Genomic DNA, 12,230 nt, shown 5'->3' on the forward strand with positions numbered 1-12,230 from the left:
ACAACCACTTTAGAAAACAGGCTAGCTGTTTTTTAAAAAAGATAAAAATACATCAGCCATATGATTCAGCCATTCCACTCCTCTAAGATATGTACATAATTGTTCATAGCAACTATTTGTAATAATAAAAAATTAGAAACAACCCAAATGCCTGTCAACAGGTGGATGGATAAACAGATAAATAAAATTTAAATTATTTCAGATGTAATTTGTTTTTTTTTCCATTTACTCTTTGTTTAGTGATTCCTTGGCCAAACCCAACAAACACTACCCCCACCAAGACCCTTTTAGTAAAAAGTGTGTACAATAGAATAGTCTTATCAGGCATTCTTACACTGCTTTGTCACAGCTTTGCCACAGCTTTCTGATGAACCTTCTATAAGTTAAGTATTTTATAGACACGTGTCTTCACTTTGTGGTGATGCTGCCTTTTTTTTTTACAAGTGTATAAATACATCCATTTTGTTTAATCTTTATTCTATGGTGGAAATGTGGATGTCATTGTTACAAAACACAAGGTTGTAATGTTGATCTAGATGGTTGACTATGCTTAGGACAGAAGTTCATGATCACCTTTGGCTCAAGTTTTTATTTTTAGTATGGGAAACTGGTCAGAGGCATGTGGATCTGAGCTCAGTGTTAAGGTCCAGACATTGGCTTGTTTCTTTTTTTATTTTTAAATTAATTAATTTATTTTTGGCAGCATTGGGTCTTCATTGCTGCGTTGCGGGCTTTATCTAGTTGCGGTGAGCGGCAGCTACTCTTTGTTGCAGTGCGCGGGCTTCTCATTGCAGTGGCTTCTCTTGTTGCGCAGCACGGGCTCTAGGCACATGGGCTTCAGTAGTTGCAGCACGCAGGCTCAGTAGTTGTGGCTCGCGGGCTCTAGAGTGCAGGCTCAGTAGTTGTGGCTCCTGGGCTTAGTTGCTCCGTGGCATGTGGGATCTTCCCAGAGCAGGGCTCGAACCCGTGTCCCCTGCGTTTGCAGGCGGATTCTTAACCACTGCGCCACCAGGGAAGTCCTGGCTTGTTTCTATATGAAGGAAGTAGTTTCTTGGTATATAAATTTTTCCCCCTGTGCATATACTTGAAAGACTTCTCTTTTCTCCTCCATGAAATTGGAGAAGCATACATTTCTTTAATTCGGAACTGCTGAATTTTGAAGTGTTAAAAGTTAATCCTCTCTTTTTTCAGTATTTCTTCTTCCTGTTTCCTCTTTCTCCTTTTCTTAAAACCAGTAACATGTGCTTTATTTCTGGTTTTTACTAGTTCTGGGACCATTTGGACCCCACGATGTTTTTCCAAGATTTTAGACCCTTTCTAAGTAGCAGTCTACTGGACCAAGATAATAGAGCCAATGAGAGGGGTCACCAAACTCACACTGACTTCTGGGGACCAAGTCGGCCGCCACGGCTGTCAGTGACTCAAAGATACAGATCTCGAGGAAGTACTCGTCCTGATAGATCCCCTGCTTTTGAAAGGTGAGTGCAAAGTTGTTATTTAAGTTCTTTTAAAGGGTAGTTTCAATGAAGGACATATTGACATAACCTAATCTTTATAAGGTTTTCATACTTATTACCTTTGTGGACAAGATGGGGATATATATACAGAATGAAAATGAAGCTAAATTGAGTGTCTATACTCAACTAGTATAATTTACTGATGATAAACTGACGGATGATAAAACTAATGATATAGGTCTCTGGTTAATATTTTTATTAATATTTCAGATTAATATATCAGTGATATGTTTGTCAAAACTTCAGAAGATACTGAAAGGGATAGCAGATATATTGGATGACATTAGGATTCAAAAAGACCTCAATAGATTAGGGCAATGGACTTAATATGAAATTTAATAATGATATAGTCTTCTGCAAAACATTCATGCAACAAATATTTATTGAGTGTCTTTTATGCTGGGACACTTGTACTGGATACTGGGGATATAATGGTAAGCAAAACAGATGGTGCTACTTGATCTCATGGATCCCTTTTAGTAGGAATAATAAACACTGATTTTTCTAAGTGTTTGCTGTATGCATAGGATTGTGCTTCATGCTTTTTCTCTTATCTCATTTAATCCATATAAAATGGTAGGTATTGTTGCTATTCTCATTTTATATAAGAATAAACAAAGACTCAGAGAAGTAAGGTAACTTGGATCAATGGTGAATCTAGGACTTGAACCCAGGGATATATGCATCTTGTGCTGCACTGAGATAGCAGCTGCTAGCCACATGCGGTTATATCAATTTAAATTAATTAAAAGTTCAAAAGACTCAAAATTCCTCAGTCACACTCACCACTTTTCAAGTGCTCAGTAGCCACAGATATCGAGTAGACACCATATTTCACAGCACAGGTTATAAACATTTCCATCATCTCAGAAAGTCCTATTGGACACTGCTGTTCTAGAGTCTACACTCCCCTCCCCTCCACACACCTAGATTTTACTATTAATATTTTACTATACTTATGTTATCACATATCTATCCATTGATTTGTCCATTAGTTCGTCTTATATTTTGTAAATTTCAAAGTTAGTTGCAGACAGTCTTTCTTAGGACAATTATAGGCTATGGGAAGTCTGATTTAATGGGATTGTCTAGGACAAAAGCCAATGATATCTTAGACTTTTAATAACTTATGGTGCTCAGAGGTAAATCCATCATTTCCTGTGCCATTTAAACTGTATCTGTATTACTTTCCCTTTACTACCTGGCTTGGACCCTGTTGTTGAACTCCTCAACTACAGTTCATCTAAACTTTTACATCCTGTGCTTTTTCTCCCACCCGCTAAACTGCCAGTCAGTGCTGTGGTCCACTTTTCCATGCTCCTTTACTTGGCAATGGATAAGTACTGCTGGAGGAAAATCATATAAATGTGCCCACTGGTGCCCCTGCAGCTGGTAAAGGGCATTTAATCTCCATTAAACTGTCAGTGCTTTTAATTTGCATTTCCCTCTGCAAATATTTTGAACGATCACTACATTTCAGTCTCTGAATTTCCTATCTAGTAGATGATTCTCAGCAGCTTATTTGTATTCTTCATTATAAAAATTAGGACTTTAGGCATGAACTCCCCAAATCCCTGTTCCCAATTTCTTTGACATCAGTATTTATTTTTCCTTCCAGTCTCCTGAGATGAGGTATCCTTTCTTTTTTTCAAAGCAACTCCATCAGCCCATGTACCTATTTCTTTTGGGATTTTGTTTCATTCATTTTCTTCTCCCTGTTCTCTTTTCCCCCTTTACTGCTCCCTGCCCCGTCCCCTTATACCTCTCCCTCCTCCTTTAGCTCTGTGGTTTTCAATTTTGGCTATACATTAGTGTCACTGAGGATATTTTTTAGAATACAGATACCTGGGCCATACCCCCAGGGATTCTGATTTAATTATTCTGGGTGAGGTCCAAGCATTTGTAATTTTTAAAAGCTCCTTCGGTTATTCTGATTGTAGCCAGCGTTGAGAACCACTGCTTTAGTTACTGCCTAATCTTATTTCCTTCCCCTTTGAATAAGATTTCTTAAGGGGAGCCTATGTTTATTTTATGTACTTTCTCATCTCTTATTATGCTTCTGCTCCTATAGTCTGGCCTTTTTTTCACTAAAATCCCTGGTGACCTTCTATTCTGGTTACATACCCAGTGGATACTTTAAAATTTTTATCGCATGGGTCCAATTCACTGAATTCAACATTTTTGGTCTTTTTCTTCCCTCTAGAAATTCTCTACTTCTGTGACTTCCATGATAGTATATTTTCTTGACTTACCTATTTTCTGACTTCTCCTTCTTGTGGATAGTATTTCTGTATATTTGTTTTCCTAAGGTGTTTCCTTCATTTTGGTTTTCTTCTTACCCTTCAACAAGGTTTCTTAACTTTGGGACTGTTGACATTTTGGCTGGATAATTTTGTTCTGTAGGGCTCTCCTGTATGTTGTAGGATGTTTAGCAGCATCCCTGGCCTCTACCTACTACATGCAGTAACCAACCCCCCCTCCCCCAAAGTTATGACAACCAAAAATGTCTCCAGATATTGCCAGATGTTCCCCTGGGGGAGCAAAATTGTCTCTGGTTGAGAATACTGCTCTGTAAGCGTTTTCTGGCCATTATTAGGTTCTCTCACAGTTCTAATAATTACCTGTATACAAACACTCCCAAATCTATATTTCTTTTTGACTTTTCTCCCTAATTTAAGATTTGAATGTATAACCTCTTGTTAGACATTTCTATTTGGATGTTCCATAGGTACTACAAACTCACAAAAATGGAAACCAAACTCTTTTCTTCCAGACCTGATCCTTTTTCTTTATTTCTGATTTTGATTGGAAGTACCACTCTCTACCTAGGCATTAATCTAGAATCTTTTCTTTGTCTCATCCAGCTCATATACACATCCAATCAAACATTAAGTCTTTCTGATTTTTTTTCCTATTTCTCAACTCCCATTTTGTCCAGCCATTTTCCCCCTAGTTCATATCTACATCTTTTCTTGTTTGCCTGCACTATTGCATTAGCCTCCTTCAAAGCTTTATCATTCTTAAATTTACTCCCATATTACCCTTGCAGGATTATGTGCCTCAGTGTTCAGATCTGTATCACTTCCTGCCTTAAAATCCGTTGTCATGGGGTCTATAACTTCATATACAAGGCCCTCTTTATAGAGGTTTTGAACTCTCCCGACTTCTGTAGCCTTGTTTCTGGTCACTTCTTGCTTTTTTTTTATTCTAATACGAAACTTGTAGTTTTCTACATATGCCATACTGTTTCATGCTTCTATATGTTTTCTTAATCTGTTTTCTCTGGCAGAAGTACCTCTACTGCTTTTTTAACCCAATTAATCAGTCCTTCGCTGAATTTAGGAAGCCTCCCATGACCCCCAGGACTGTATCAAACGCTCTTCTTTTGTGCTTCCCCAAAGCACCTTATGCATTCTTCTATTCATACTTCTAACTACACAAATTGAAGTTATTTTAATACTAGGTAGCATTCATGAAGAATACATACTGTGCCAGGCTTGACATTCATTAGCCCATTTAATGTTCCCAGTAACCCTATGAGGTAGGTATTATTGAGGAAAATTGAGATTCTGCCTTAGTAGAGCCTCTGTTAGTTATCTATTATTGCATAACAGGTTACTCTAAAACTTGGTGACTTAAAACAGTAATAATCATGTATTCTCTCTCACCGTTTCTTTGGGTCCGTAGTTTGGATAGGGTATGGGGAAATAGTTTGTCTTTGCTGTATGATGTCTGGGACCACAGCTAGAAGACTTAAAGCTGAAGACTTGACTGGAATTTGCAGGCTTATTTGCTTACATGTCTGGTGGTTAATGCTTGCTTGTGGCTGGGGGTCTAGTTCGTGCTGCCAGCTGGAAAACCCACACATGACCTTCCTTAGTTTGAAGAGTCAAATCAAGTTTTTTGTTTTTTGGGGTTTTTGCAAGATGTCCATTAATTTGGATTTGTCTGGTTGTTTCTTCATTCAGATTAAATATCTGAGCAAGAATACAAAATAAATGATGTATCCTTCTCGGTGTATCACAACAGAGGGTGCACATGATGTCAGCTTGACTCATGGGTGATGTTAAGTTTGACCATTTGGTTAAGGCAGTGCCTGCCAAATTTTTCTTATAAAGGTGCCCTTTCTCTTTTGTAATTAATATATAATCTGAGGTGATACTTGGAGATTGAGTAAATATCTGGTTCTCTAATAGCTTTTTACCTAATGATATTAGACTACATTGATGATTCTTGCCTGAATTATTACTATAATGGCTATACAATAATGATTTTCTATTTTTTTGATTCTTTCTACAGCTATTAGACAATCTGTTGTTAAAAAAAATAAAGTTTTTCTCTCTCCCTGCCCTACCTTATCTGTCTACTTATTTTAGCCCAGACTCATGCATTTTGTTTTAATCATTATTCATTTTGATGATCAAATAATCTCAGTTTGGCCAGAGAAATTGGATCTAAGCATTTTAGGTAGCAGCCCTTGTTCACAGCCCTTAAATTAATAAGAGAGTTGGGACATCTAAGTAAAGTGATCATCCTGTGTTTCTCTGATTATTAGCTGATAATTTCTTGCCAGTTGGACAAATGGAGCTTCTGCTGCGTTTCCCTTAATGGAAATAAAATCTTTCAAGAAGATTTTTTTTTTAGTTGTCAAATAAGAACAGGGAGATTTACCCTAATTTGTCAGTTCTACTGTTTGAATGCTTAAAAACAATATGAATGCGGTTAGGCAGCCATATGTCCTGTCTGCAATCTACTAGAGACGTAGGTGACTAGCATTTACCAAATGCCTAGGATTTTTTAGGCACTAGGCTGTATACACTCTTCTCACAGAGCCGTTGAGCTGGGCCATGTACAGTTAAAGAAGACAGGGGTCAAATTTTAAAACGTTTTGCTCAAAAATTCCTTGCCAGACTAATAAAATATCAATGTGAAGATATTAGCTTGAATCAGTTCTCCTTGGTTGCTTTGCCTTTTCATACCATGGGAAATTGTGGTCTGTTCTGCTACTACATTGTCTCTTTAACTGATAGTAAGAGTGGGAGAAAGACATGAGCTTCCTTTTCTCACATGTCCTTTACTGATAATCATATTACCTTAGTAACATGCAAGCAACAAATAACCTGATTTAATGATGGCTCAAACAAGCTTTTTTTTTTCTTACACATAACAAGTCTGTAGGTAGGTCACAGCAAATTAGTTCAGTGTGTCAACCGTGTTAGGGTTGGATCTCTGTGATTCTCTTGGTCTTTCCCTCATGCTTACTGCCTTAGGACTTCAGGCAGGAAGAAAGGGGAAAGGGATAGCACCAGTTTATTTGTCCCATATTTTGAAGGAAAGGAACATCTTTTTCACTGCTCCACTTCCACCTCTTCACTTCCTGCCTGGAAAATTCTATTCCCTGGGCACTTTGTCACATGCTCCCCACACTCAGCTGTAAAGAAAGCTAGGAGAGCATGGATTTAGCTTTTCTGTCCTTTGTAGTAGGAGGTGGCAAGGGAGAAGGCTGTTGAGAATGGATTGGGGTCAGCCTGTCAGTGTCTGCTAATTAGCTATTTTATTAGCTACTTCAGCTAATAGAATAAGTGGCATGTTATTTCATTATTTTATATTAAACGATGTTATAGCAATCTTCTGAAGATTTTAATCCTATTGCTTGTAAAATATATTAACCATGGGCACCCCTCCCTGACCCCTTTTTTGTGGATGTCATGAACTCAGTGATTTTGGCTCTAAATCAGTGTTTTCTGCGTTTTAGTCATTTAAGTACTGTATTGATGAATTTTTTCCTCTCTGTCATCATCATTATTATTATTTAATGTTTTCTTTAAATGGACCTACGTTTTTTTTTTTACCTGTGTTACCAAACTCAGGTTCAGCTGCTTGCCTTTCAAAAGCCAGTACTTGAGAGACCAGTGTTGGTAGGAAGGGAAAGGTTGCTTTATTTAGGAGGCTGGCAACCTGGGGAGAAGGCAGACTTGTGTTCAAAGGTCAACTCTCCTGCTTCTGATCAGGGGGCAAGAGCTTTGAAAGGGGAGTTTCAGGGCTGTATAGGTGGAGGGAGGGGCCTATGTGCAGAACAGCACAGTCAGCTCCAACAGTCATCTTGAAGTTGGTCATGTGGTGATCTGATCAGCATCATGATTGTTTTAAGCACAGTTAATCTTCAGTTCCAGGGTTGGTTTATTCCCATTTCCTTGAGGCCAGTTCTCAGAATTGTTAAGATGGAGCAGCTTATGTCATGGCTACAGTCTGGTCATCATGTAGTTAACTTCTTCCACCTGGTATGGGTTTCAGTATCTGCAAAACAGCTCAAAAGCTATGGCTCAGAATATTATCTGTAGCCCTTGAAGAGGAACTAAAGGTCCTTGACTTTGTTTAACGACTAAACTATTGTTTGGTTTTGTTTGACTGCTTTCCTTTGCTTCTGTATTTTCCCATTTCTCTGATTAATTTTATTCTAAAGTTTTTCTAGAGACAAGAGACAGGCAGAGGACATGGTGGGGTCTGTCCCAGGAAGGCCCCATAGGGTCCTTCTGTTACACTTATTTAGATGTGCTGTGAAAAGAAACTTCACAGTATTATCTGTGTAAACATTATTGACTGTATAGTCATTAGCTGTTTGTTTGGTTTTTTTTTTTCCACTTAAGTAGAGACTACTTCCTGCTGTAGGATCAGAAAATGTCAGATATTATATTTTCATTCTAAGTACACACTTAGGAAGAAAATAGCCAACCATTAGAGATGTGTAAAAATGGATTTTGCTGTGTTTATATGGAAAATAAAAAATCCAATTTACGTACCCGTTTATACCTGTTGTAGTTTTTTCTCACTGCTCCACGGGGGTAGGGACAATATCTAATTAGATATCTTTATTATCTAATTTTCTTCACATAGCAGGATATTTTGTCGAACTTTCCATGTCGTTACTTATAGACCTGCCAGATCTGTCGCATTTAAACACATGAATAGAATTCCATCTTATGAATGTCTGGTAATTAATTTAGACAATTCCCTAATGATGAACATTGGAGAGCTTTTAGATTTTCTTTTTTCATCATTATAAACTATAGTGCATTGAACACTCCTCCTTATTTATATATTTTTGTATGTCTATGAGAATCTATCTTTCCGTATTTTTAATTCTTTTTTTCTCTGTACTTCATTTTGGGTATTTTCTATTGACCCACCTTCAGTATCATTAGTCTTATCTTCTGCTGTTTTTGATCTACTGTTAAACCTATCAAAGGAATTCCTTATTTCAGATATGATGATTTTCATTTCTAAAATTGCAATTTGATTGCTGTATGGATTCAGATTCTTTGGTGATATTCTCCATCTTTATTTGAACATACTAGTCATAGTTAATTTAAAGCCCTTTTTTGGTAACTTCAGTATCTGGATCACCTCTGTGTCTATTTTTTTTTAACATCTTTATTGGAGTATAATTGCTTTACAATAGTGTGTTAGTTTCTGCTTTATAACAAAGTGAATCAGCTATACATATACATATATCCCCATATCTCCTCCCTTTTGCGTCTCCCTCCCACCCTCCCTACCCCACCCCTCTAGGTGGTCACAAAGCACCCAGCTGATCTCCCTGTGCTATGCGGCTGCTTCCCACTAGCTATCTATTTTACATTTGATAGTGTGTATATGTCCATGCCACTCTCTTCGTCCCAGCTTACCCTTCCCACTCCCCATGTCCTCAAGTCCATTCTCTACGTCTGCATCTTTATTCCTGTCCTGCCCCTAGGTTCTTCAGAACCTTTTTTTTTTTTTTTTTTTAGATTCCATATATATGTGTTAGCATACTGTATTTGTTTTTCTCTTTCTGACTCACTTCACTCTGTATGACAGACTCTAGGTCCATCCACCTCACTACAAATAACTCAATTTTGTTTCATTTTTATGGCTGAGTAATATTCCATTGTATATATGTGCTGCATCTTCTTTATCCATTCATCTGTCGATAGACACTTAGGTTGCTTCCATGTCCTGGCTATTGTAAATAGAGCTGCAATGAACATTGTGGTACATGACTCTTTTTGAATTATGGTTTTCTCAGGGTATATGCCCAGTAGTGGGATTGCTGGGTCATATGGTAGTTCTATTTTTATTTTTTTAAGGAACCTCCATACTGTTCTCCATAGTGGCTGTATCAATTTACATTCCCACTAACAGTGCAAGAGGGTTCCCTTTTCTCCAGATCCTCTCCAGCATTTATTGTTTGTAGATTTTTTGGTGATGGCCATTCTGACTGGTGTGAGGTGATACTTCATTGTAGTTTTGATTTGCAACGAAGAGTAGCCACCGCTCGCCACTCGCTGCAACTAGAGAAAGCCCGCGCACAACAACGAAGACCCAATGCAGCCATAAATAAATAAATAAATTAATTAATTCAGTATATTATTAAAACCAAGTTGGAAATACTTTGTGTAGAATGGAGTTGAGTTTAGGCTCAGTTAATTATAGACAGATGTTCCCCAAGTGAACGTCCAGGCAGGATGTTTAAAAATTATGCATGCTGGAGGACAGTTCCTTTTTGGTCCTGGCTTTCCTCCCATTTCTTTGCAGGGTGACTAGCACTGCTCTTTCCTTGCTACTAAATACAAATGGTACTACCCTATTTACTGTAACTAGCAAAACCATCTCCTTGGATTCCTAGGTTGCTGTGTAGGGACAATATTAAGAACCACGGATGTAAATTAGATGTTCTTAGATGGATCTAGGTGGTCAATCAGTATGTTATCTTCATCTGTCTCTCTCTTTGTTGGCATCATTATTAGATAGCTCTCCTGTGTAAAATGAAAGGTAGCTGATGGTAGTTCCAAGTTTATAAGAACATTAGAGCATTCATCCCAGAGGATATGTGCATCTGTCAACTCCCAGGGAGGATCTCTGGCTTGGCTTGTGTTTTGTGCCCACACGTCTGGTGGTGAGTGTATTATTCTTGTGTATTTTTTGAGTTAAGGGTCTGTCCCCTCTCATTTATTGAATAATCCACCTGATTCGAAATGTTACCTTTGTTATATATAGAGTTTCATATTCATCTCTATCTGGATTCTCTGTTATGGTCTGATCTTTATTTGTGTACTCCTGTGCCTATGTCTTACTGATTTACTTTCTATAATTTTATAGTATGATTTGATAGCTAGCAGTGAAAGTCCACTTCGTTATTGTTCCTTTGCAAAAATTTTTGGATGCTTCTCTTACATTTACTCTTTCAAATGAATTTTAAATGCAATTTGTCAATCTCTGACCTCTCTCCCATCCCATTGGGATTTTGATTGGAAGTTCATATTAATTTGGGGACAGTTGGTACTTTTTATAATATTGAAACTTCTCATCTAGGCCCATGGCTCATATCTCAATTTGTTTGGTTCTTTTTTTATGTTATTCAGTAAAGTTTTATGGTTTCACTTAATTTTAAACTGATTATTAGATAGATTGTTACCCAGCCCCGTGCTACTTAATTGAATTCTCTTATTAGCTCTAATAGTTTTTCATTTTGTTCTCTAAGGTTTCTAGATTAGCAGGTGTATCAATTGATTGATACAAATATTGCTTGTATTTTTCCCCTATGTTTATGCCTCATTATTTTTTCTTATCTGTTGCATTAACTATATTATCAAAACAAAGTTCTCTAAGTGTAGCCATCTTTATCTTCTTCCTGACTTAAATGAGAGTGAATTAGTGTTTCTTTATTAAGCATATTCACTTTTGGTTCCTAATATGGTTCCTATCACATTAAGAAAGGTTTATTTTATTCCTAATTTATTATGAGCTTTTAATTGAGGATGACTAGTGATTTTATCAAATGACCTTTGCAGTCCTATGAAAATGACCCTTATAGTTTTTCTTCTTTAAACAATTAATGCATTATATTAACTAATTGATTTTATCACGTTGAACCAACAGTTTGAATTCAACAGTCTTCGAATAAAAACTACTTTGTCAAGGAGTGTTAATCTTTTAATACACTATTGGAGTTGATTTCTTCCTAATCTTTTTTAGGATTTTTGCATTGATTCATAAGGGAGCTGGTAATTTTCTTGTGTTATCTTTATCAAGTTTGGGTATCACGGTTGTATTAGTTTGATAAAATGAACTGGGAAATCTTGCTTTGTTCTTAGGCTTGGGAATAGTTTAAATAAGGAATTATCTATTCCTTAAAGGTTTGGTAAAAGTTACCTGTAATTTCATCTGGACCTAGAATCTTTTGGGGGACCAGATCTGTTACAACCTTTTCAGTTACTTCTAGGGTTAATGGTCTAGGGTGGAATTTCGTTTGTTTTTGTATTCCCAGCTTCTAGGTAGTGTCTGTTTTATAGTGGACATTGTATATACTTGTGTTGAATGAATGATTAATTGTAATCATGTTGCTAAGAGGTATGTATGGAACATATGAATTAGTAGTTATAATAGCTAAGAGTTTGTACCAGGTACTAGTCTAAGTGCTTTTCAGGTATTTATTTAATCTTCACTATAACTCTCTGGAGAAGTTACTGTGAATATCTCTGTTCTACAGTAGAAACTGAGGCACAGAGAGGTTAGGTAAATTGCCTAAGGGTATGAAGCCAGTTAAATATTGGAGCCAGGATATGGCAAAAATGATGATATTTGTATTTGGTGGGATTATGAATGTTTCAAAATAATTGAAAAATTTTAACAGTATCTTATAGTCTTCCCAATTAAAAAAAAAAAGAATTAAGC

General features: G+C 36.9%; 1 protein-coding gene across 2 annotated transcripts in view; it reads left to right on the forward strand.

Moving 5' to 3' along the window:
- The window catches only part of RNF115 (ring finger protein 115), a 60,437-nt gene that overhangs the window by 30,604 nt on the left and 17,603 nt on the right, over positions 1-12,230 (forward strand). For both annotated transcript variants that reach the window (XM_019919214.3, XM_073808608.1), the window contains one exon: positions 1,267-1,478. In XM_019919214.3, coding sequence (XP_019774773.1) covers positions 1,267-1,478 — 212 coding nt within the window. The remainder of the gene's footprint in view (positions 1-1,266; positions 1,479-12,230) is intronic.

This window comes from Tursiops truncatus, chromosome 1 (assembly GCF_011762595.2).
Source record: "Tursiops truncatus isolate mTurTru1 chromosome 1, mTurTru1.mat.Y, whole genome shotgun sequence".
In the NCBI taxonomy this organism is placed as follows: Eukaryota; Metazoa; Chordata; class Mammalia; order Artiodactyla; family Delphinidae; genus Tursiops; species Tursiops truncatus.